General features: G+C 50.3%; 1 protein-coding gene across 2 annotated transcripts in view; it reads left to right on the top strand.

The window, feature by feature from the left end:
- Positions 1-9,152, top strand: part of EPHA2 (EPH receptor A2) — a 29,618-nt gene extending 20,466 nt beyond the window's left edge. Inside the window, exons 9-16 of one of the 2 annotated variants that reach the window (XM_082273717.1) lie at positions 796-921; positions 2,961-3,146; positions 3,233-3,294; positions 3,404-3,613; positions 4,830-4,979; positions 5,105-5,298; positions 5,709-5,864; positions 8,967-9,152. In XM_082273717.1, the coding sequence (XP_082129843.1) occupies positions 796-921; positions 2,961-3,146; positions 3,233-3,294; positions 3,404-3,613; positions 4,830-4,979; positions 5,105-5,298; positions 5,709-5,864; positions 8,967-9,072 (1,190 nt within the window). In that variant the 3' untranslated portion in view covers positions 9,073-9,152. Of the gene's footprint in view, positions 1-795; positions 922-2,960; positions 3,147-3,232; positions 3,295-3,403; positions 3,614-4,829; positions 4,980-5,104; positions 5,299-5,662; positions 5,865-8,966 lie in introns of both variants that reach the window. The other variant, XM_082273716.1, reaches the window with a different exon arrangement.
- The last annotated feature ends 17,986 nt before the right edge of the window (positions 9,153-27,138 follow it).

Below are 27,138 nucleotides of genomic sequence, written 5' to 3'. Positions count from 1 at the left end.
GTCCCATCCTTGGCGTCTGTGGCAGGGCTAGTGTCCCATCCTTGGCGTCTGTGGCAGGGCTAGTGTCCCATCCTTGGCGTCTGTGGCAGGGCTAGTGTCCCATCCTTGGCGTCTGTGGCAGGGCTAGTGTCCCATCCTTGGCGTCTGTGGCAGGGCTAGTGTCCCATCCTTGGCGTCTGTGGCAGGGCTAGTGTCCCATCCTTGGCGTCTGTGGCAGGGCTAGTGTCCCATCCTTGGCGTCTGTGGCAGGGCTAGTGTCCCATCCTTGGCGTCTGTGGCAGGGCTAGTGTCCCATCATTTGGTGTTTAGGGGAGGATAAAGGAAAGCAAAGGCCGCAGTTTGGAGACCACTGCTCTGGAGGAACCCTAATGTTCCACGGAACCCTAATTGAGCATGGCTGCCTCAGAGGGATAGACATGGTGGAGCTTGGACTATGGTACTAAGATCCTAGACCATCTGGGCCCCTGGTGATGTAGGGAGTAAAGAGACTGTTATGAAGATGAGAACCTTTTTTTAGGTAAAAATTATTACTTCTACAGCATTGGGACTTGCAGTAGTCACTCTCTGGCTCAATTTATTCTCCTTTGTCAACTCTAAGATGGTTACATTTTTCTCAACAAGAGTGGAGAGCCTTCCCCTAGAAATCCCAGTTGTCTGATGCCCCCCAGTATTTCTGATGTATGAAGTCTTCATTTACATATCAATAGGGCCCATCAAGGCAATATTTGCTCTCAGCTCATCTATTCCTTTAAAGAACTCCGCTATGTCTGACCTCCCCTCTTCTCTGGTTCTTAGCAGAAGTGAAGCCCCTGAAGACGTACGTGGACCCTCACACATATGAAGACCCCAACAAGGCCGTGCTGAAGTTTACCACTGAGATTCCCCCCAATGCTGTCTCTCGGCAGAAGGTCATCGGAGCAGGTGAGAGAATCCAGGGCAATCCTCAATGGCCTCAAGATGTAGATTGGATGTTTTCACAAATTGGTGTATGTCTAGAACTTTAATAGAACATTGTAGGGGCAACTCGGTCGTAATGCAGACATCATGTGCATAGTTTAGGAACCTTTTTATATCCATTCTTTCCCATAAGTGTGTGTAATGTGCACCAACAATCCATTCCAGGGTGCGTAGAAAGGTTTTGGTTGCAGTTTTGTGAGCCTTTTCTGTTATCAGTAGAACGTATTCCTGGGCTATGTATCATTGCCTGCCCTCTCTGAGTCCGGACAGAAGTCTCGGAGTCTATTGGGTTTTTTGTTGGTTCCTTCCGGTCATGCATAATTACCAGTCATGGTTGAGCACAGACCGGTTTTTAGTTAAATACTACTGTACTTCGACTCACTGAAGGGCATCAGATTACCAGTCTATACAAATATAACCACTGCCGCCTTACAGCTTATTTATACGGCCATTGAGGATCACATCAAATGCACATGCTGAACCAAATAGGAGATTGCCATACAAGGCCACCTGTGTCTGTGGAGCTTCAAATATTTACATATGACTTTGGATGTTGCAGGGAAAGGTCCAATCCCCATGATAGCTTTTACTTTTCCCTTGGTCCCCTTAGGGTAGGTGTCACCAGGAGGTAAGGGGCAATCTTCTACAGGGTTCCAGACCTTTGGGTAGTCTTATTTTAGTTGATTTGAGTAAAATCCTTCGGACTTCCAATGGTTTAGTCCCAAACAAATGTGTTCTGACCAACCTAAATGGAAAATGAGGCAAGAAAGTACACCATATGGCCAGATATATGTGGACCAAATGATGGAGTTCAAGTGTCTAGTGAAAAGCCCTGGAAATCATCCATCATACAGACATTGTAGACAATTTTGCTCATCCATCCATTGTGGTAACAGTTTGGTGAAGACCCCTATTCTGTTCCATCATGACTGTGCCCCTATGTACAAAGCCAGCTCCATAAAGGCATGGTGTGACCAGTTTGGACTAGCTCCATAAAGGCATGGTGGACCAGTTTGGACTAGTTCCATAAAGACATGGTGTGACCAGTTTGGACTAGTTCCATAAAGGCATGGTGTGACCAGTTTGGACTAGCTCCATAAAGGCATGGTGGACCAGTTTGGACTAGTTCCATAAAGACATGGTGTGACCAGTTTGGACTTGCTCCATAAAGACACGGTGTGACCAGTTTGGACTTGCTCCATAAAGACCTGATGTGACCCGTTCCATAAAGACATTGTGTGACCAGTGTGGCATGGAGGAACTCTAGTGTCCTGCACAGAGCCCTGACTTCATCCCTGCTGAACCTCTTTGGGATGAATTGGCATGTTTACTGCAGGTCAGGTCTATTTTATTTTTTACTTTTTGGTGGCCAATGGGTGAGCCAGGTCTTCTCACCCAACATTAGTTCCCGACCATGCGAATGGACACACTCCTACAGACAGTCTCCAAAATTATGTGGAAATCCTTCCAAGAAGAGTGGAGAATGTTTAGAGCCACAAAAGGGGTCCAAGTCTAAAAAGACATGGTGTGACCAGTTTGATGTGGAGGAACTCTAGTGTCCTGCACAGAGCCCTGACCTCATCCCTATTCAACCCCTTTGGGATGAATTAAAACCCTGTTAGTGATCCAGTTCTTCTCATCTAACGTCAGTAGCTGAACTCACCAATTGGTACAAATTCCCACAGGCACCCTCCAAAAGTCTTCTAAGAAAAATGGAAGCCATTCTAGCCACAAGGGGGAGGGCAGGCAACTCTAGATTAATTGCCATGAGAGGAGGGGGGCAATTCTAATTAATGGCCAGTGGTTTGAAAAGGGAATTGCCAACAAGCTCATATAGCTGATTGCCAGTAAAGTTCCGGCTATATAGTGAATTCTCCTAATGACCTAGGAGACCATTTTTAGAGCCTCATTCAATTTAAATTGTTACCAGGGGCCAAGGGTCACAAAGGAGGTTCCTGGGAAAGCCAGGTCCATTGCTGACATGCTTGTTTTTTGTCTCCCAGGGGAGTTCGGAGAAGTCTATAAGGGGATCCTGAAGCTGCCGGGGAAGAAGGAGATTCCGGTGGCCATTAAAACGCTGAAGGCCGGCTACACCGAAAAGCAGCGAATTGATTTTCTGAGCGAGGCCAGCATCATGGGCCAATTCTGTCACCACAACATCATACGTCTGGAAGGCGTGGTCTCCAGATGTAAGCATGGACCCTTCTTAGATTTGCCATTTGGTGTTTTGATCCTATTTGTGCAGCCCCTGATGTTGGCTTTTGTGTCCCTGCAGATAAACCAATGATGATCATCACGGAACACATGGAGAACGGAGCGCTGGACAAATTCCTTAAGGTGAGACTGTTAGGATTTGTTTTTTATTTATTGGAAATGAATCTCCCAACATGAAGAAACTTCTCTCTACAGATGTATGAACCATTCCTTCTTCTTTCCCTTTCTGCAGGACAACGACGGAGAGTTCAGCCCCATCCAGCTGGTCGGCATGCTACGCGGCATCGCCGCCGGCATGAAGTATTTGTCCGAGATGAACTACGTCCACCGCGACCTTGCTGCTCGGAACATTCTGGTGAACAGCCAGCTGGTCTGCAAAGTCTCTGACTTTGGACTGTCTCGGGTTCTGGAGGACGACCCCGAGGCCACGTACACGACCAGCGTAAGTACGCCTGGGACATGTGCCGTCGTTGGGAGGACTCAGAGAATGTTTAGATTGAAAAGCTTGCAGATTCTTGACGTGCCTCAAGATAAATGGGAAGTCTTGTAGGCCGTTTATAAAAGGGTAAAAAAGAATGTGGTTGGGTGACTATTGCAGAACAACGATCATGCCGTGACCACTCAGGAATTTTGAATAATGTGTGAAAGTTTTTAGAGCAAGAAAAAAAACTACAATCGCTTAGGCTCTGCAAAGAGTACTGAGCAGATTGCAGAGGGTTAGATTATACCTGGAGATGTGTGCTTTACTTGCCAGTGTCTTTGGGGTTACCGATTTATTATGATCGTGTAGGTCAGTGGTCTCCAAACTGTGGCCTGAGGGACCTTTGCTTGCCTTTTATCTGGCCTTTGACACCAAAAATCGGGCTCTGTTCCTCCCCTTGGTGCCAGGGATGTTGGGGCTGTGTATCCCTCCCCCTGACGCCGGGGATGTTGGAGCTGTGTATCCCTCCCCCTGACGCCGGGGATGTTGGGGCTGTGTATCCCTCCCCCTGACGCCGGGGATGTTGGGGCTGTGTATCCCTCCCCCTGACGCCGGGGATGTTGGGGCTGTGTATCCCTCCCCCTGACGCCGGGGATGTTGGGGCTGTGTATCCCTCCCCCTGACGCCGGGGATGTTGGGGCTGTGTATCCCTCCCCCTGACGCCGGGGATGTTGGGGCTGTGTATCCCTCCCCCTGACGCCGGGGATGTTGGGGCTGTGTATCCCTCCCCCTGACGCCGGGGATGTTGGGGCTGTGTATCCCTCCCCCTGACGCCGGGGATGTTGGGGCTGTGTATCCCTCCCCCTGACGCCGGGGATGTTGGGGCTGTGTATCCCTCCCCCTGACGCCGGGGATGTTGGGGCTGTGTATCCCTCCCCCTGACGCCGGGGATGTTGGGGCTGTGTATCCCTCCCCCTGACGCCGGGGATGTTGGGGCTGTGTATCCCTCCCCCTAAAATCTGAACAAAAGTAAACTGGCCCATTGTTTGTAAAGTTTAGATACCCCGCTGTAGGTAATGAAAATGGCTGTATCCAATTTAAGTCTACAAATGTTTGATTTGATACATTGTATCACCCATCTCTGTACAGAATGTTGATATGGATTGCTTATGATATTGTAGGTGATCTTTACAATGTCATGATAGCTTTTTCATTTTTCTTTTTGTTCCTCCTCCAGGGTGGGAAGATCCCAATCCGATGGACCGCCCCTGAGGCCATCTCCTACCGGAAGTTTACCTCAGCCAGTGACGTGTGGAGTTATGGCATAGTCATGTGGGAGGTGATGTCATACGGTGAACGCCCTTACTGGGAGATGTCCAATCAGGAGGTACGTCTTGAGTCTGTCCCAGCAGGAAGCTCAGTCTTGTCGTCATTTTTTAGCGGTTGATGGCTTTTTCTGTTTTCTGTGTTGGCTGACGCCTCGTTTGCTTTTTCTTTTTTTTTTTTTCCCAGGTCATGAAAGACATTAATGAAGGTTTCCGCCTGCCGGCCCCCATGGAATGCCCCTCCGCCATCTACCAGCTGATGATGCAATGCTGGCAACAGGAGCGAAACCGGCGGCCGAAGTTCCCGGACATTGTCAGTATCCTGGACAAGCTGATCCGAGCCCCCGAATCTCTGAAGACCATGGCTGACTTTGACCCAAGGTGGGTGCGTGCCAAAAACAACCACAAAATTGTGAACTCTTAATGGGATGGCCACTGTGGGGTAGAACTCTAGAGCCTCTCTTTAGAAGTCCTGTCATGTACTTACAGCTGTCTTGGACCCTCTTGGGTGTCTTGGCCCACCCATCTCCCTCCTCTAGGCTATTGGTCAGCTATGTGATTGGGCAAACCCATTGACCATGTGAGGTTTTGGAGGAGATGATGAAGTTGGTGCCCATTTAAAGGGACCCTGTACAGATTTGTAACGTCTTCCATTAGAGCCCATCACTCTTTACCTGCATTTCTTAGAAACTTATTTTCGGGAGTCCCAAATGAAGCCGAGTTAACACCACCGATCATTCCCTAGATTGACAAAACGCCATCTGACCCGTGACTCCGCCCTCTCTCCGCAGAATCTCCATCCGGTTGCCCAGCACCAGCGGATCGGACGGTATGCCCTTCCGGAGTATTGCCGAGTGGTTGGAGTCAATCAAGATGCAGCAATATACGGAGTGTTTTATGGCTTCAGCGTTCAACACCATGGACAAGGTCATCCTGATGAGCCCAGAGTAAGTGTCTTCCTGCCATGTCCTATAGAGAGCCAGGAGTCTGTGCTGGCCCAGCTCCTTTAACCCTCACCTCCCTACATTGCATTATTATTATTATTATACAGGTTTTACATAATGCCAACAGTTTACACAGCGCTTTACAATATAAAAGGGAGGCAATACAATAAAATACAAGAGGATTAGGAGGGCCCTGCTCAGAAAAGCTTCCACTCTAATAGGGTGGGGCAGGTTTTACAAGAGATGGTAACTGTGGGGGATGAGCTGATGGAAGAGGTAAAAGATTAGTTGGAGGAGGGGTAGGCTTTCCTGAAGAGAGGATTTTCCAGGGATCACCTGAAGGCAGCTAGAGTAGGAGATAGCCGGACAGGTTAAGGTAGAGAGTTCCAGAGGATGGGAGAGGCTCTGGAGAAATCCTGAAGACGAGCATGGAAGGAGGAGTCAAGGGAGCTTGAGAGGAGCGGAGAGGACGGTTTGGGTGATCTTTGCAGACAAGATTGGTGATGTAGCTCGGGGCAGAGTTGTGAATGGCTTTGTATGTTGTGGTTAGTATTTTGAATTTACGGGAGCCAGTGTAGGGATTGGCGGAGAGGGGAGGAGCCTGTGTAGGGATTGGCGGAGAGGGGAGGAGCCTGTGTAGGGATTGGCGGAGAGGGGAGGAGCCTGTGTAGGGATTGGCGGAGAGGGGAGGAGCCTGTGTAGGGATTGGCGGAGAGGGGAGGAGCCTGTGTAGGGATTGGCGGAGAGGGGAGGAGCCTGTGTAGGGATTGGCGGAGAGGGGTGGCAGACACTCAGGGGTTGGTAAGGTGGATAAGCCTGGCAGCAGCATCCGTGATATACTGAAGAGGGGATAGCCTATGGAGAGGTCGGCCTAGGAGAAGGCAATAGTTGCAATAGTCGAGGTGAGAATTGACAAGGGAGTGAATGAGGAGCTTGGTGGTTTCAGTTGTTAAAAAGGGGCGAATTTTCGAGATGTTGCAGAGGTGAAGCTTACAAGCTTTTGACAACGATTGGATTTGGGGGTGAAAGGACAGGTCAGTCTAGGAATACACCTAGTACCCTGGTATGAGGGGGGGGATTGATGGTTGCATTACTGATTTTGATAGAAAAGTCATGGAGGGGGGCATGGGCAGAGGGGGGGGGGGGCAATATTACCAGCTCCGTTTTGGAGAGATTGAGTTTGAGGAAGTGGCGGGACATCCATGCTGATATGTCTGGAAGTAAGTTAGTAATGCGAGAGCAGACTGAAGGAGTGAGGTGAGGTGTAGACCGAAAGATTTGAGTGTCATCGGCATATAGTGTATATATATGGTATTGGAAGCCATGGACGATTATCAAGTGACCAAGGGAGGCGGTTTAGATGGAGAAGGGGTCCAAGAACAGAGCCTTCGGGAACCCCACAGGAAGGGGCAGTGGAGAAGAGCTGTTAGGGAAGGAGTGAAGGGGGGATACTCTAGAACCCTGGGGCTGCTGACATCACATACAAGATGGCGGCATCTAGCAGTAGTCTTGGAGTGTTTGATTATCACTACAATGGGCCTTTTTACAGATGAAGAATATGAATACAATGTATATAATCCTATGGGGAGGTTGTGGTGGAAATGACTGGGTCACTTTAATTGGGCATTCTGGGCAGTTATTCCAGGACGGTTGCCCTAACTGTGCTGTAGAACCACGAGCCTCGGCGTATCCTCTGGGTAAAATGCCAGAATATATAGGCCATTTATAATGTCGTGACCATGTCTGGGCCAGGCAACCCAAAATCCTCCACTGCCTTTGGTCCAAGGTGTCCCCCCCCCCCCCCCCCCCCGGCTTATACATGGTGGTGCAGAGCCTGCTGGGAAGTTATTCCTGGCTGCCCTAATAATTCAGGTTGACTGTGCAGCTTGAACCATGAGCCTTGGTATCGAGGCTGGATCTAGGGTAGGGGGGGGTGCTGGGATAAGCTGTGCCCCCCCAGGTCTTTGAGAGTGCATCCATTGATCCAGTCTGATGTAGACTGTCTGATATAGACCGTTTGATGTAAGGAGGCACTCTAAGGACAATCCAGGTAGGGAACACTGATCGGACGCCTGATGTAAGGGGGCACTCTGATGGGGGGGGGGGTGCACCTGATGTAAGGGGGCACTCTGATGGGGGACGCCTGATGTAAGGGGGCACTCTGATGGGGGGGGGTGCACCTGATGTAAGGGGGCACTCTGATGGGGGACGCCTGATGTAAGGGGGCACTCTGGGGGACGCCTGATGTAAGGGGGCACTCTAATGGGAGGAGCCTGATGTAAGGGGGCACTCTGATGGGGGACGCCTGATGTAAGGGGGCACTCTGAGGGGGGGGGGGGCGCCTGATGTAAGGGGGCACTCTAATGGGAGGCGCCTGATGTAATGGGGCACTCTGATGGGAGGCGCCTGATGTAAGGGGGCACTCTGATGGGAGGCGCCTGATGTAAGGGGGCACTCTGATGGGAGGCGCCTGATGTAAGTGGACACCCTAATGGGGGGTGCCTGATGGGGGGGCACTCTGTTGGCGGGATACTTGATGTAAGGGGCACTCTGATGGGGGGGTGCCTGATGTGAGGGGGCGCCTGATGTAAGGGGGCACCCTGATGTAAGAGGGGGGGGGCCTGATGTAAACAGGCACAGATACTGTTTACTAGTGTTTCCCAGGTCATATCACTGTGTGATAGTGTCAATGACTCCCCCTGACCTTTTTTACTGCACCCCAAGATCAGATCTGGCCCTGCTCGGCATATCCTATGGGTGGGATGCCGGAATATACAGTATATTGCTGCTTATAATGTCTGCGCCAGGTAGCCCATAATCCTCCACTGCCTGTGTGGTCCAAGGTGTCCCCTCCCCCGGCTTCTACATGGCGGTACGGAGCCGGTTTTGCCACCTTGTAAAAGTTTTTATTGGGTAATCTGGGGAAAAGATACATTGTAAACCTGATGAATAATCGCTATAATGAGTCGATGATACAGAATAGCTCATGGCTGATGGAAGTTTCGCTCTGACTCTTCCAGCATTTAACATTCTTCGACTTGTAAATTGCCAAATTATCTCATTCCGGGTGTCGGTGACTTTAACGGAACGTTCTCTCCTTCGCAGGGACATCAAGCAGCTTGGCATCCGGCTCCCGGGCCACCAGAAGAGGGTCACCTTCAGCATCATGGGACTCAAAGAACAAGCCAACCAAATGGGGATTCCCATCTGACGGGCAGCCAACGACGTCCCGACGCCGAAATGCAGCCTTTCGGTTAAACTGCGACCATGCTGGAGCTTGGAGATCAGACGCTCGTCACCACTGACCAGATTCCTCCTCGACTCCAGACCATGCGGGAGATCCTCATCCGACTGGATCTCTGCTCTCCCGCTGCAAGGACTTGGTGTGGTTGTTCTACGCTCAGCGATATGCAATACTACAACCCCACACCCGGGTACTGTGGATTATCGGACGTTCCTGGAGCCGCCACGGTGCAGGAGAGACGCCCCTACCAACGGACAAAGAGCCCCTCCCAACCTGCGGCGGCTCCGCGTGCTGCGGCATGCAGTGTACTTTGCTGGACTCGAGCACTTTTTAATGTTCTTATATATTTTGTTTTAAAAATAGCGATGGCCCGCTGCCGGGCGATACCCGCAGACTTCCCCCCCTCCCCCGCTGACCTCCATGGCTCAAAGCCGCCACAGACGCAAACCATCTGGCCAGTTAAAAAGAAAAAAAAAAAACCATCAGGGCATTCCTGGGAAATTACAAGGTTGGCATCGGGTTCGCGTCTTGAATCTTTTTTACGTGGTTTAAAAAAAAAAAAAAAAATTTCCAGTGTGGCGACCTTTTTTCTTTTTGGAATGTAGAATGGTACCCGCTAAAAGCCACACAAAAAATTCACTGCCAGCCTGCTGTGTCTGATGTCCCATTGGGCTCCATGTTTTACCTTTTTACATAGAAACTGCAGAGTGAAGACTGGGTCAGTCCACCCAAAACTGATATTAAGATGAGTGTCGCCCCCTAATGGTTTATTACTGTATTGGTGAAATCTTCTGGATCTATACACCCGCTGTGCCCATTATGAGGGGTTCCCCCCATCCCTGTGCTGAGTTCCCAGGTCTGTGCCCATTATGAGGGGTTCCCACCATCCCTGTGCTGAGTTCCCAGGTCTGTACACCCGCTGTGCCCATTATGAAGGTTCCCACCATCCCTGTGCTGAGTTCCCGGGTCTGTACACCCGCTGTGCCCATTATGAGGGGTTCTCCCCATCCCTGTGCTGAGTTCCCGGGTCTGTACACCCGCTGTGCCCATTATGAGGGGTTCCCACCATCCCTGTGCTGAGTTCCTGGGTCTGTGCCCATTATGAGGGGTTCCCACCATCCCTGTGCCCATTATGAGGGGTTCCCACCATCCCTGTGCTGAGTTCCCGGGTCTGTACACCCGCTGTGCCCATTATGAGGGGTTCTCCCCATCCCTGTGCTGAGTTCCCGGGTCTGTACACCCGCTGTGCCCATTATGAGGGGTTCCCCCCCATCCCTGTGCTGAGTTCCCGGGTCTGTGCCCATTATGAGGGGTTCCCACCATCCCTGTGCCCATTATGAGGGGTTCCCCCATCCCTGTGCTGAGTTCCCGGGTCTGTACCCCCGCTGTGCCCATTATGAGGGGTTCCCACCATCCCTGTGCTGGGTTCCTGGGTCTATACCACTGCTGTGCCCATTATGGGGGGGGGGTTCCCCCCATCTCTGTGCTGAGTTCCCGGGGCTGTGCCCATTATGAGGGGTTCCCACCATCCCTGTGCTGAGTTCCCGGGTCTTTTCCCCCCTGCTGTGCCCATTATGAGGGGTTCCCACCATCCCTACTAGATAATTTTTCTGATATTACACAGAATGCAGTAGGTAGGTTGGGGGGGGGGGGGGGTTCCAGTGGTAGCTCAGATGCACAAATATCAGTTTTGGGTGGACTCTTCAGTTTGTTCTTCCAGCTCATTAGATTCCAGTTTCTCACACAAATCTTTAGTGATATAAATCTGAAGAGGTGATTTATTATCGGTGGGGAGGGCGGCTCGCTGGGTGTAGTGAATGGGGTGGAGCGATGCTCATTATAGATATCCAATTATGTCTGAGCAAAAATCTTCCTCCTCTTTTCCTTTGCATATGATTGGCTGTTAGGGTGATGCCGTGTTCAGTGAACGGCCGGCACTGATTTAGTGAAGAAGCCCCCCCGAGTGTCACCCTGGCCAGCCAAGGTTTACCATTCGTTGCTGTGAAGATGATTTGGGCCCCCCCCCCCCCCCCCCATACACACACAGATCTCGTATTCCATACAGACCTCCCAGAGATCGCACAATCAGAAGTGCCCCCCCCCCCCCCCCATACATGTCCCAAGTGCCTTCCAACCCCCATCACCCCCCCAGCCAGTTTATTATTATTTTGTAACTTATTCCTCTTTGTCCTCTTTTTGTACTCAGAAGGCGTTTCTGCGCTCAGTGTTAATTCTGTACATTATCTATTAATTATTTATTTTTTGATATTTATTGATCGCTTGTTGAATGCCGGTTATACTATTTTCTCAGAAATAAAAAAACACATTTAGTTTTTCAAGAGAAAACCCTGTTGTGTTCTTCTGTTCCAAATATTGTTTAATATCCTTTTCCTTCTATTTTCACTGTGAGCATTAGAGTGTAAGCTCCTCTGGTAAAGAGACTGATGTGACTGTGGGGGAGGGGACATTAGAGTGTAAGCTCCTCTGGTACAGAGACTGATGTGACTGTGGGGGAGGGGACATTAGAGTGTAAGCTCCTCTGGTACAGAGACTGATGTGACTGTGGGGGGAGGGGACATTAGAGTGTAAGCTCCTCTGGTACAGAGACTGATGTGACTGTGGGAGAGGGGACATTAGAGTGTAAGCTCCTCTGGTACAGAGACTGCTGTGACTGTGAGGGGACATTAGAGTGTAAGCTCCTCTGGTACAGAGACTGCTGTGACCGTGGGGGAGGGGACATTAGAGTGTAAGCTCCTCTGGTACAGAGACTGATGTGACTGTGAGGGGACATTAGAGTGTAAGCTCCTCTGGTACAGAGACTGATGTGATTGTGGGGGAGGGGACATTAGAGTGTAAGCTCCTCTGGTACAGAGACTGATGTGATTGGCTCAGTGATCTCTGTACAGCACTGCGGTATATGTCAGAGCTATATACATGTATAATAGTGTGTGACTGTGGGGGAGGGGACATTGGTGAGAGTTGTGATGCTAATGCTGTAAATGAAAAATGCTTTAAAAAATAGAAGTGGTTAGAGATTTATTTTTATGAATTAAAATGAAGAGGAAATCCAATCCTCCTTTGCCGCCTTCTGGGAAGACTTGCACAGAGTTGGTGAAGGAACTCGGCAGGTCGGTTGTTCTTTGTACATCTTGGAGAACTAAGCACAGATCTTCTGTGGATATCATCTGCCAATCACACGCCTCCCTGATGGTACGGCATGATGGGAAAGTATCTGCCTGGATTTCTCAGCATTGAAGACACCATTGATCCATTTGAAGTAGTGCAGTCCCAAATTTGCATGGAACCTCCAGCATGCTTCACAGTTGGCTGCAGATACTCATTATTGTATCGCTCTCCAGCCCTTCCCCCCCAACAAACTGCCTCCTGCTACAGCCAAATATTTCACATTTTGACTCCTCGGTCCAGAACACCTGCTGACTTTTTTCTGCCCCCCAGTTGCTATGTTTTCCTGCTTAGTTGAGTGACTTAGTCTTGTTTACACATCAAAGGCTTTTTTGCCCCAATTCTTCCATGAAGACCACTTCTGGCCAGACTTCTCTGGACAAAAGATGGGGGTACCTGGGTCCCACTGGTTTCCTCCAGACTTCTCTGGTCAATAGATTGGGATAACTGAGTCCTACTGGTCTTCTCCAGACAGTAGATGGGGGGGGGGGGGGGGGCGGGGTAACTGGGTCCCACTGGTTTCCACCATACTTCCCTAGACAGTAGATGGGTGTACCTGGGACTGGGTCCCAATGGTTTCCTCCAGTTCTGTGCTGATGGCACTGCTGAACATCTTCCGACGTTGAAGAGAAGAAGCGTGATGTCTTTCACCTGCTTCATTGTTTCCTTGGCCAACTACTGCCTCTACGCTCCTGACCATAACCGGACCACTGGGTCTACGCTCCTCACCATAACCGGACCACTGGGTCTACGCTCCTGACCATAACCGGACCACTGGGTCTACGCTCCTGACCATAACCGGACCACTGGGTCTACGCTCCTCACCATAACCGGACCACTGGGTCTACGCTCCTCACCATAACCGGACCACTGGGTCTACGCTCCTCACCATAACCGGACCACTGGGTCTACGCTCCTCACCATAACCGGACCACTGGGTCTACGCTCCTCACCATAACCGGACCACTGGGTCTACGCTCCTCACCATAACCGGACCACTGGGTCTAGGCTCTGGATCACTGGGTCTACGCTCCTGACCATAACTGGACCACTGGGTCTTTGCTCCTGACCATAACCGGACCACTGGGTCTTTGCTCCTGACCATAACCGGACCACTGGGTCTTTGCTCCTGACCATAACCGGACCACTGGGTCTTTGCTCCTGACCATAACCGGACCACTGGGTCTTTGCTCCTGACCATAACCGGACCACTGGGTCTTTGCTCCTGACCATAACCGGACCACTGGGTCTACGCTCCTGACCATAACCCGACCACTGGGTCTACGCTCCTGACCATAACCCGACCACTGGGTCTACGCTCCTCACCATAACCGGACCACTGGGTCTACGCTCCTGACCATAACCCGACCACTGGGTCTACGCTCCTTTACGTTGCCAGTTTCTTTCTGATACTACAAAAGAGAATGAACAGCTCATCTTGAACCCCCAGTCTGCTGTGAAATCTTTGCCTGGGAGAGATCTTGCTGATGCAGTATAACTACCTTGGGTCTGGTTGCTGTGCTCAGTCTTACCACGGTGTATGACCTTTGACATGGAACGTCTTCCACAACCTCCCCTTAGTAGCAGAGTTTGTCTGTTCCTCACCCAGTTTTCAGCCTCCTACACATCTGTTTCAGTTAATGACTGTGTTTTAACCTACATCTGTAATTGATGATCATTAGCACCTGCTTGGTATAATTGGTTAATCGTATACCTGTTTCTAATCCTACAAAATCCCTGACTTTGTGCAAGTGTACAAAGTGTGCGAGTTTTAGAATTTATGCTGGTTGAAGCCAAAGGGAAGTCGCACCAAATTTTGATTTGGATTTTGATTTTTCTTCTTCTTACTCACTTTGCATTTTGTAAATTGATAAAATTATACAATCTAAAAAATACATTTTTAAAAACAATCTTACTCTACAGCATTTCTTCACACCTGCCTAAAACTTTTGCACAGTGCTGTACTTTCATTGTTCTGGCCCTGATTGGTTGCTGGGCAGCAGTGTGGACGGTGCTTATAAACAGATTTGATAAATGACTTCCAGCAGAGATGAGTCTAAACCGACATTCCTGGCTGAGCCGCATTCAGTCCCAATTACAGGACAGAACTGACATTCCTGAACTGACCACAGCACAGGAGACCTGCAATTCAGACATCAGAGACCTCCTGCAATGATAGAGACCGCTCACACCGAGAGAGACTGCCTGCAAGGATAGAGACCGCTCACACCGAGAGAGACCGCCTGCAAGGATAGAGACCGCTCACACCGAGAGAGACTGCCTGCAAGGATAGAGACCGCTCACAGTCTCACACCGAGAGAGACCTCATGCAATTATAGAGACCTCATGCAATGATAGAGACCGCTCACACCGAGAGAGACCGCCAGCAAGGATAGAGACCGCTCACACCGAGAGAGACCGCCTGCAAGGATAGAGACCGCTCACACCGAGAGAGACCGCCTGCAAGGATAGAGACCGCTCACACCGAGAGAGACTGCCTGCAAGGATAGAGACCGCTCACACCGAGAGAGACCGCCTGCAAGGATAGAGACCGCTCACACCGAGAGAGACTGCCTGCAAGGATAGAGACCGCTCACAGTCTCACACCGAGAGAGACCTCATGCAATGATAGAGACCTCATGCAATGATAGAGACCGCTCACACCGAGAGAGACCGCCAGCAAGGATAGAGACCGCTCACACCGAGAGAGACCGCCTGCAAGGATAGAGACCGCTCACACCGAGAGAGACCGCCTGCAAGGATAGAGACCGCTCACAGTCTCACACCGAGAGAGACCTCATGCAATGATAGAGACCTCATGCAATGATAGAGACTGCTCACACTGAGAGAGACCGCCAGCAAGGATAGAGACTTCCTGCAATGATAGAGACCGCTCACACCGAGAGAGACTGCCTACAATGATAGAGACTGCTCACACTGAGAGAGACTGCCTGCAAGGATAGAGACCTCCTGCAATGATAGAGACCGCTCACATCGAGAGAGACCGCTCACATCGAGAGAGACTGCCTGCAATGATGGAGACTGCTCACACCGAGAGAGACTGCCTGCAATGATAGAGACTGCTCACACCGAGAGAGACCGCCTGCAATGATAGAGACTGCTCACACCGAGAGAGACCGCCTGCAAGGATAGAGACCTCCTGCAATGATAGAGACCGCTCACACCAAGAGAGACCACCTGCAATGATAGACTGCTCACACCGAAAGAGATCGCCTGCAATGATAGACCGCTCACACCAAGAGAGACCACCTGCAATGATGGAGACCGCCTGCAATGATAGAGACCGCTCACACCAAGAGAGACCACCTGCAAGGATAGAGACTGCTCACACCGAAAGAGATCGCCTGCAATGATAGAGACCGCTCACACTGAGAGAGATCACCTGCAATGATAGAGACCGCTCACACAGAGAGAGACCGCCTGCAATGATAGAGACTGCTCACACCGAAAGAGATTGCCTGCAATGATAGAGACCGCTCACACCGAGAGAGACCGCCTGCAATGATAGAGACCGCTCACAGTCTCACACCGAGAGAGACCGCCTGCAATGATAGAGACTGCTCACAGTCTCACACCGAGAGAGACTGCCTGCAATGATAGAGACCTCCTGCAATGATAGAGACTGCTCACACTGAGAGAGACCGCCTGCAAGGATAGAGACTTCCTGCAATGATAGAGACCGCTCACACCGAGAGAGACTGCCTACAATGATAGAGACTGCTCACACTGAGAGAGACTGCCTGCAAGGATAGAGACCTCCTGCAATGATAGAGACCGCTCACATCGAGAGAGACCGCTCACATCGAGAGAGACTGCCTGCAATGATGGAGACTGCTCACACCGAGAGACCGCCTGCAATGATAGAGACTGCTCATACCGAGAGAGACCGCCTGCAATGATAGACTGCTCACACCGAGAGAGACCGCCTGCAAGGATAGAGACCTCCTGCAATGATAGAGACCGCTCACACCAAGAGAGACCACCTGCAATGATAGACTGCTCACACCAAAAGAGATCGCCTGCAATGATAGAGACCGCTCACACCAAGAGAGACCACCTGCAATGATGGAGACCGCCTGCAATGATGGAGACCGCTCACACCAAGAGAGACCACCTGCAAGGATAGAGACTGCTCACACCGAAAGAGATCGCCTGCAATGATAGAGACCGCTCACACTGAGAGAGGTCACCTGCAATGATAGAGACCGCTCACACAGAGAGAGACCGCCTGCAATGATAGAGACTGATCACACCGAGAGAGACCGCCTGCAATGATAGAGACCGCTCACACTGAGAGAGACCGCCTGCAATGATAGAGACTGCTCACACCGAAAGAGATTGCCTGCAATGATAGAGACCGCTCACACTGAGAGAGATCGCCTGCAATGATAGAGACTGCTCACACTGAGAGAAACTGCCTGCAATGAGAGACCGTTCACATTGAAAGAGACCACCTGCAAGGATAGAGACCTCCTGCAATGATAGAGACCGCTTACACCGAGAGAGACTGCCTGCAATGATAGAGACCGCTCACACCGAGAGAGACTGCCTGCAATGATAGAGACCGTTCACACTGAAAGAGACCGCCTGCAAGGATAGAGACCGCTCACACCGAGAGAGACTGCCTGCAATGATAGAGACTGCTCATACCGAGAGAGACCGCCTGAAGTGACAGAGCCCTTTCACATCGAGAGACCTCTGTCATTGATAGAGACCGTTCACACCGAGAGAGACCACCTGCAGTGATGAGACTGCAATGAGAGCGACCGCTCACACGTTGTCTTTAGTTAGTCTTATTTCCCATTATTTCCCAAGTTCCAGTTCCTATGCCCTGGGTTCATGGTCCTTTGCCCTTGGTACAAAGTATAGGGTTCATGGTCCTATGTCCTGACTGAGTACAAATTAAAGGGTTCATGGTCCTATGTACTGTTTTTATGGTCTGGGTTCATGGTCTCATGTCCTGGGTTCATGGCCCTATGCCTTTGGTACAAAGTCTAGGGTTCATGGTCCTATGTCCTGACTGAGTATAAATTAAAGGGTTCATGGTCCTATGTACTGTTTTTTATGGTCTGGGTTCATGGTCCTATGTCTTTAGTTCTTGGTGTCACTTCCCAGGTTCCAGTTCCTATGCCCTGGGTTCATGGTCTCATGTCCTGGGTTCATGGTCCTAAGTCTTTTGTTCTTGGTGTCACTTCCCAGGTTCCAGTTCATGGTCCTTTGTCCTGGGTATAAATTCTAGGTTTCATGGTCCTATTTCCAAGGTTCTGGGTCCTACTCCCTAGGACGCGGGGGACTCATATTTATGAAGATTATATTGGATCGGGTGCAGCATTATTTGCGTCCTTCTGAAGTATGGTCCCGGTGCAGAAGGACTTTTCTGGAAGGGATTTGTGAATGGTTGGGTTGTCCGGTGTACCAGGAGGAAGCAGAGTCACAGGGCCACATCAGACAGATCCCATACGGCACAGGGGGGCCCTGCCGGGATTGGTCGGCAGCTTTTAGTTACGCTTATGAAAACAGCGTTGCCTCTCCTTCCTTCCTCCCGGTAATAATCCGGCTCAGTATTATCTGCTGTAAAATGTCATATTTGCAGATTATTTCTACACAAAGCGGAGGGGACGGCGATGACAGCGGCCTTTCACAGAACTTGGCAGGAAGTATGAGATCCGGATCCGTCCCAGGAAGCGCTCTTCTATGGTTGTTGTTCTACGCTGAGGTTTAATGTGACACCTGAAGACCCAGAAATGTCCCTCTCTATGGAGATAATGCTGCTGGCTGTGACAAGGAGTCTCACCTCCCCTGCAGCAGAGATGGACCCCCACCCCCTCCTCCACTCAGGAGAAAAGACAATCCTGTTTAAACCTCATTTTTTTGGAAAGGGAAGCTGGAAATAAGCTGCAATTAGCCTGAAAATGACCCAGGAGAGATAAAACCAGCTCTGTTTCCCCTCCCCAGATACCTCCACCGACAAACAATGATTGTATAAAAGAGACCTTCACGCTGTATTCCAGGAATTCCGGATCTGAGCGGTGCCAAGCACACAAGGCCTCCTCATAATAAAAGCTCAGAGGAGAGGTATGGGGTGCCATGTGCCAACCTTAGCCACAGAGGAACAACCCCCCCCCCCCCCACCTTCCTGGTAGAGACCACTGAACGGCCACTTTACTGGGACATCATTGGTGGGTTGCCGGACTTTGGTACAGCTGGATCTGGTACCTTTCGTGAACTGTATGTGGCACCGACACCTACTGATTATATTATAGTGCCTAAGCTCATCAATATTTATACTAAACAACTTACCCCATTGGCCACCTAACCAGTAAGAGCAAATCCTCGAAGTTAACCCTTACCTTTACCCCAATTCCAACCCTTTGCTTTTTTGCTACCCGTGACCACAACACCTTGGTGTTTCCCCTAACCCTAGTCTTACCGTGACTATAGCTTCAATCTTAACCCTTACCATAACCTCAATTCCGAACCCCCTCCCGTTACCATAAATTCTATCCCTCACATTTACCCCTAAACCTCAACCCTCACCTTATCTTCATACCAGTTCCTAACCCTCACCTTTATACCAAATCCTATCCTGTACCTTAGCCTAACCACAGTTCCTCACCACGCCAACTTTGACCCCAATTCCCAACCCTCACCTTGTTCTTAAACCCAGTTCCTAACCCTTCCCTTTACCCCAGTTCCTAACCCTTCCCTTTACCCCAGTTCCTAACCTTTACCTTTACCCCAGTTCCTAACCCTTACCATACCCCAGTTTTCCTAACCTGCACCATATCTTTACCCAAAATTCCTAATTCTCACCTTTACTCTAATTCCTACACCTTACCCTACCTTAATTACAATTCATAATTCTCACCTTAACTCTAATTCCTATCCCTTTATTTACCTTACTTTAACCACAGCTCCCCACCCTTTTACCCCAATTCCCAACTCACACCTTGTTCTTAAACTCGGTTCCTAACCCTTACCTTTACTCTAATTCCTAACTTTCTCCAAATCTTCACCCCTCAATTCCTCATTTTCACCTTTACTCTAATTCCTAACCCTTACCTTTACCTCAATTCCTAGCCCTTACATTTACTCTAATTCCTAACCTTCACCATATCTTAACCTCTAATTCCTAACTTTCTCCAAATCTTCACCCCTCAATTCCTCATTTTCACCTTTACTCTAATTCCTATCCTAACCCTTACCTTTACCTCAATTCCTAACCCTTACATTTACTCTAATTTCTAACCTTCACCATATCTTAACCCCTAATTCCTAATTCTCACCTTTATTCTAATTCCTAACCCTTACTTTTACCCCAGTTCCTAACTCTTACCCAACCTTAACCACAATTCCTAACCACCTACTTTAATCCCAATTTCCAGCCCTCGTCGTATTTTCCAACCCAATTCCTAAACCTTACCTCTACTTCACCCTCAATTCCTTATTATCACCTTTACTCTAATTCCTATCCCTTACCTTACCATAATTTAACCACAATTCCCTACCCTAACTTTTACCCCAATTCCCAACCCTTACCTTGTCCTTAAACCCAGTTCCTAACCCTTACCTTTACTCTAATTCCTAACCTCCACCATATCTTCACCCCTAAATTCCTAATTCTTACCTTTATTCTAATTCCTATCCCTTACCTTTACCCCAGTTCCTAACCCATACCCAACCTTAACCACAATTCCTAACCACCTACTTTATCCCAATTTCCAGCTCTCGCCTCATTTTCAAACCCAATTCCTAAACCTTACCTTTACTTCACCGTCAATTCCCAATTCTTTACTCTAATTCCTATTTCTTAACTTATCGTACTTTAACCACAGTTCCCTACCCTAAATTTGACCCCAATTCCCAACCCTTACCTTGTCCCTAAACCCAGTTCCTAACCCTTACATTTACTCTAATTCCTAACCTCCACCATATCTTCACCCCTAAATTCCTAATTCTCACCTTTATTCTAATTCCTATCCCTTACCCTTCCTTAACCTCGATTCCGAACCTTTTCCTCTATCCCAACTCCCAACCCTCACCTTATTTTCAAACCTAATTCCTAAACCTTACCTCTACTTCTCCATCAATTCCTAATTTTCACATTTACCTTTCTGTCCAAATTGATTTTTTTCTGATTGGTTTTCATGCCTGGAAAGGGGCGGATTCTGCTCTGTAGGCGACGCCCTTCCATATCCACCTGTCACCATTCGGCATTGTTCAATAACTGGAGAAATTCTTCCAATCACAATGAATATTAATGTGTCCTCAGATTCATCTCACAGTCTCATCTCCAAGGGAACCCAATGTTATCAATCTGTTATGACTCGGTTATGTGATTTTATATCAGGCTAATGAGTTTATGGCAGTAATTCACATTGTTCTGCGATGGAAACAACCGGCACCATGTGAGGAAAATTTCCCAACATGTGCAATTGAAAATAATTTAACTTCAACAATCAGATATTTGAACATAAGAATAAAGACCTTCAATCAATTACCGAACAAAACATACAAAGACATTGTAGACAATTGTGCTCTTTCACCCTTGTGGTAACAGTTTGATGAAGGCCATTTTTTCTGTTCCACCATGACTGTGCCCCCCCTACCCCCCGTCTACAAAGCCACCTCGATAAAGACATGGTGTGATCAGTTTAATGTGGAGGAACTCCAGTGTCCTGCACAGAGCCCCGACCTCATCCCTACTGAACGCCTTTGGGATGAACTGGAACATTGACTGCATGCCAACTTCATATTAATGGCCATGGGGGAGCTCCAAGTAGACACACGTTGGTGAAGCCTGGACAACCAAGAAGTGCAGAACATCTGTGTATGACCTTTAAACTGAGGACAACTCCATATTAATGGCCATGGGGAGAGGGGGGCAACCCCATATTAATAACCATTGTGTGGGAGGGGCAACTCAATATTTGTAACCATAGGGGATGGACAAATCTATATAAATGGCCACATGGAGAGGGGCAACTTCATATTAATGGCCATGGGCAGAGGGGCAACTCCATATTAATAGCCGTGGGGAGAGGGGCAACTCCAAATTAATGGCCATGGGGAGAGGTGGGCAACTCAATATTAATGGACATGGGGAGAGGGGGAACTCCATATTAATGGTCATGGGGAGAGGGGGCAACTTCATATTAATGGCCATGGGGAGAGGGGGGCAACTCAATATTAAGGCCATGGGGAGAGGGGGCAACTCCATATTAATGGCCATGGGGAGAGGGGGCAACTCCACATTAATGGCCATGGGGAGAGGGGGGAACTCCATATTAATGGTCATGGGGAGAGGGGCGACTCCATATTAATAGCCATGGGGAGAGGGGGCAACCCCATATTAATGGCCATCAGGAGAGTGGCAACTCTATATTATTGGCCATGGGGAGAGGGGGCAACTCCATATTAATAGCCATGGGGAGAGGGGCTCACCTCCATATTAATAGCCAAAGGGAGAGGGTGCAACCCCATATTATTGGCCATGGGGAGAGGGGCAACTCAAAATTAAAAGCCATAGGGGATGGACAAATTCATATTAATGGCCAAGGGGGCAGGGGGGGGGTAATCTGTATTGTTGGTCATGGGGGGAGGGGGGTAATCTATATTACTGGCCATGGTTTTTGGAATGGGATGCCCAGGCAGCCCACAGTGGTGAGATGTTCAGGGGTACACGAACGTTCTCATTTTCTTCTTTCTTTCTTGCGATTTATAGATCGTTCTCCAATGTTGTGGAGTCGCCTTCATGTTCTCCCACCCTCTATAAGAGCCGTGATCTCCCCCTGGGGATCAGAATTGTCAGTTTATTATATGAAGTCACGATAGCTGCGAATATCTCACGCTAACCATGGCGGTAACCGTGGCAGGATTACCAGGGGAGGAGAACGCTGTGCGTCTCCATGTACAGATCGCTATCTCCTTATCTGATGTATCCGGAGACGGGCGCATTGTGTAGACCCGTCTGAGGTTATCAGCCCCCCCCCCCCCCAGAACACACAGATACACTTTCACATTTCCATGGAAAGATTCCCAAAGCTAAGATCAGGAATCTTCCCCGGGGGGCGGTCTGGGGCCACACAAGGAAAGATCGATCGATGCGATTTCCTCTCCATAGATGAAAACTTCTAAAGAACATAAAATTACTCGTGTAGGATTTTGTAATCACACTCAATTTCAGGAATTGTAAATGAAGGAATGAGTACAATGGGGGAAGGGGAAACATTTTCCAACGCAGCTGACTTTCCATCCATTGATCCCACAGATCGGTATACGTGCTTTAAACTCTGTCACGTAGAATATGGCGTGAGGTTTTGGAAACTGCACCATTGAGCGCTCAACGCGTTTTACAATGAAAGCCATCATGCCAATATAAGATGGGAGAAAGACAAAGGGCATTTGGTGGCCACTGAGGGACTGAAGGTACCAAGACGTTTCTGTCTGATTTGTGGTTCCTTCACTGCCATGTAACCCCCCTGTGTTTTCAGGCCCTGGGGTCATTGTGCAGGATGGACTTGATGCATTCCAATGCTCCATTGAATGGACTGTATACTGCCCCCCAGTGGTCCTTGTGGTTCCTTCACTGCCATGTAACCCCCTGAGTTTTCAGGCCCTGGGGTCATTGTGCAGAATGGACTTGATGCATTCCAATGCTCCATTGAATGGACTGTATACTGCCCCCCAGTGGTCCTTGTGGTTCCTTCACTGCCATGTAACCCCCCTGTGTTTTCAGGCCCTGGGGTCATTGTGCAGAATGGACTTGATGCATTCCAATGCTCAATTGAATGGACTGTATACTGCCCCCCAGTGGTCCTTGCAGGTTCTGCAGGGAGACTCTCTGAGACTTTCCTGTTCTTTGAATTTAGAGTTTGGGGTTGTTGGGGGATTCTGGGTGGAAAAGGTCAGGAATTTATTTTATTGTTGGTTTATCACACTCGGTGATTTATGACATTGTACCGCCGCCAGGTAAATGTCTGCGCGGGAGGAAATGTGTGAATGGGGGTTATTGTGGCCTGGAGGAGACAGGATTATACCCCCCCCCTCCTCCGTCTATAACTCTATTCATATCTCTCATCAGTGTGATACATAATAGAAGACTCCCTGTCATTATCATATTTCCAGAGTGACGGCGGTTTTTACAGCAGGTCGAACGTTATACAGTTCTGGATGGAAAATCGCATAGACACAACCGTCCCCCAGGTGTTTTCCGGGGGGGGGGGGGGGGGAGGGGTAGGTCCTATGTTCTGGGAGCGTACAGTAGTTTCTTTTTAGTCAATCTGAGACTTTGGATATTAAAGTGAACCTGTCAGTAATTTCTACAAGTCTCGATGAATAGATTCCCGACACGTCACAATGTACCACAAAAGTATCTTCTTGGAATGAACGTTGGATCTTTGCAGAAACTCAATATCCAATCACAGCTGACGGCTAAGCTGGAGATTTCAGGGAGCCATAGGGGGGCGCTCTGCTCTGCTGTCTCCTTAGGTAACCCATAGTGCTCTGGGAAGACTTTGTCATGAATGTTAGGCACAGGGAGAACATGCAAACTCCATGCAGGTATTGTCAGGGGCAGACTGGCAACTTTTGGCCCAGGGGGCAAGTACAAACCAGAGGCCCATGGTGCAGTAGCTCGGCCCCCCTCCCACTCTCCCTCAACCCTCCTCCCACTCTCCCAATCCTCCTCCTGACCCCCATTCCAAGCTGAAGCCCTGCTCCAGATACTTTCTACTTACTGGCTGAATCCGGGTTCCCGACCTGGCCAGCAGGGGGAGCTGGGACAGCTTGGTTGGGGATGGCCGGGGCAGAAGAGTCTCCAGTAGGTCCTCTGCTCAGACACAGTTTACACCATCCATGCTGGAGGGGGGAGCTGCAATTTGTCCTTGTCTATAACCTGCCCTCAGTAGGTCAGCAGTGGAGACTTTTTACTTCTCCTCACCAGGAATCCTTTAGGGATGTCTGTGGCAGAAGCGGTGCAACCTTTTTATGGGGCATCAGGGCGGCCCAGGGGGCAATTGCCCCCTGGCCCAGTCCTCCCCAGGGTATTGTCATGGTTGGTATTCAGACAACCGCTATCCACTAAGCCACTGTGGTGCTTCCATGAGATAATTCTCTACATACCCCAATGAGAGAGATAACAAAGAGGGGGGGGGGGGGGTTACCAATAGGACAGGGAGAGGATTCTTTGAGGTCCAGCAGGGATCTGGAAAAGGGAGCATTTAATCTCCTGGACAAGGCCGGGAGGGGGGGGGGCATTGAGGGTTGGTAGGGCTAAAAGTGGGGGCCCCTGAAGGACAGTCAGGGATGTGGAAAGGGAGGAGGGCTCTGAGGGATGGTCAGGGTTGGGGAAAGTAAAGGGGGTTCCTGATGGTCAGGGCAGGATAAAGGGGTCAGGAAAGGCCAGTATGGGAAGAGTTAGTCTCTGAGGGCCAAGGTAGAGATAGGGGGGCTTAGAGGGCTAGAGCAAGAAGAGGGGGTTCCTGAGGGCCAAGCAGGGATAGGGGGGGGATCAGTGAGCCGGGACAAGAAGAGGGGGTTTCTGAGGGCCAAGCCAGGAATAGGGAATCCCTGTAAATGTGGCAAGGAAGGAGGGCTTTGAGGGATGGTCAGGGCTGGCCAGGGCCGGGAAAAGTAGAGGGGGTTCCTGAGGGTCAGGGCAGAATAAAGGGGTTAGTAAAGGCCATTATGGGAAGAGGTAATCCCTCAGGACCAGGGCAGGGATAGGGGGGCTCAGAGGGCCGGAGCTAGATGAGAGGGTTCTTGAGAGCCAAGGCAGGGAGAGGGCTCAGATGGCCGAGGCAAAAAAAAAGGGGGTTCCCAAGTGCCAGGACAGAGATAGGGGTTTTAGGGGGCTGGGGCAAGAAGAGGGGTTCCTGAGGGCCAGAGCAGGATAAAGGGGTCAGTGAAGGCTTGGATAGGGGGTCACAGAGGGCTGGGGAAAAAAAGAGGGGGTTCCTGAGGGCCTGAACAGGGATAGGCAGTTTAGAGGGCTGGGGCAAGAATAGGGGGTTTCCGAAGGGCCAGGGCAGGTATATAAGGGGCGCAGAGGGCCAAGGCAAGAAAAGAAGGTTCCCGAGAGCCAAGCCAGGGAGGGGGGGGGGGGCTCAGAGAGTCAGAGCAAAAAGAGGGGGGTTCCTGAGGGCCTGGACAGAGAAAAGTGATTTAGAGGGCTGGGGCAAGAAGAAGGGTTCCTGAGGGGCAGGGCAGGATAAATGGGTCAGTGAAGGCCAATATGGGAAGAGGTAGTCCCAGAGGGCCAAAGCAAGGATAGGGGGGGGTGTCAGAATGCCAGGGTGAAAAAAAGGGGTCCCTGAGGGCAAGGACAAGGATAGGAGTTTAAAGGGCTGGGGCAAGAAGACAGGGTTGCTGAAGGCCAAGGCAGGGGAAAGGGGGCTCAGAGGGCAAGGGCAAAAAGAGGGGGTTCCTGAAGGCCAAGGCAGGGAGAGGGGGCTCAAAGGGCCAGAGCAAAAGGAGGGGGGTTCCTGAGGGCCTGGACAGAGAAAAGTGATTTAGAGGGCTGGGGCAAGAAGAAGGGTTCCTGAGGGGCAGGGCAGGATAAAGGGGTCAGTGAAGGCCAATATGGGAAGAGGTAGTCCCAGAGGGCCAAAGCAAGGATAGGGGGGGGGGGGTCAGAATGCCAGGGTGAAAAGAAGGGGTTCCTGAGGGCCAGGACAAGGATAGGAGTTTAAAGGGCTGGGGCAAGAAGACAGGGTTGCTGAAGGCCAAGGCAGGGAGGAGGGGGCTCAGAGGGCAAGGGCAAAAAGAGGGGGTTCCTGAAGGCCAAGGCAGGGAGAGGGGGGCTCAAAGGGCCAGAGCAAAAGGAGGGGGGTTCCTGAGGGCCTGGACAGAGAAAAGTGATTTAGAGGGCTGGGGCAAGAAGAAGGGTTCCTGAGGGGCAGGGCAGGATAAAGGGGTCAGTGAAGGCTTGGATAGGGGGTTTCAGAGGGCTGGGGAAAAAAAGAGGGGGTTCCTGAGGGCCTGAACAGGGATAGGCAGTTTAGAGGGCTGGGGCAAGAATAGGGGGTTTCCGAAGGGCCAGGGCAGGTATATAAGGGGCTCAGAGGGCCAAGGCAAGAAAAGAAGGTTCCCGAGAGCCAAGCCAGGGAGAGGGGGGTCAGAGGGTCAGAGCAAAAAGAGGGGGGTTCCTGAGGGCCTGGACAGAGAAAAGTGATTTAGAGGGCTGGGGCAAGAAGAAGGGTTCCTGAGGGGCAGGGCAGGATAAATGGGTCAGTGAAGGCCAATATGGGAAGAGGTAGTCCCAGAGGGCCAAAGCAAGGATAGGGGGGGGTCAGAATGCCAGGGTGAAAAGAAGGGGTTCCTGAGGGCCAGGACAAGGATAGGAGTTTAAAGGGCTGGGGCAAGAAGACAGGGTTGCTGAAGGCCAAGGCAGGGAGGAGGGGGCTCAGAGGGCAAGGGCAAAAAGAGGGGGTTCCTGAAGGCCAAGGCAGGGAGAGGGGGGCTCAAAGGGCCAGAGCAAAAGGAGGGGGGTTCCTGAGGGCCTGGACAGAGAACAGTGATTTAGAGGGCTGGGGCAAGAAGAAGGGTTCCTGAGGGGCAGGGCAGGATAAAGGGGTCAGTGAAGGCCAATATGGGAAGAGGTAGTCCCAGAGGGCCAAAGCAAGGATAGGGGAGGGGGTCAGAATGCCAGGGTGAAAAGAAGGGGTTCCTGAGGGCCAGGACAAGGATAGGAGTTTAAAGGGCTGGGGCAAGAAGACAGGGTTGCTGAAGGCCAAGGCAGGGAGGAGGGGGCTCAGAGGGCAAGGGCAAAAAGAGGGGGTTCCTGAAGGCCAAGGCAGGGAGAGGGGGGCTCAAAGGGCCAGAGCAAAA

Source organism: Pelophylax lessonae (assembly GCF_965119305.1).
Source record: "Pelophylax lessonae genome assembly, chromosome: 12".
Classification (NCBI taxonomy): Eukaryota; Metazoa; Chordata; class Amphibia; order Anura; family Ranidae; genus Pelophylax; species Pelophylax lessonae.
The sequence above is the reverse complement of the archived record's forward strand: the minus strand, read 5'-3'. Positions and strand labels throughout refer to the sequence as shown.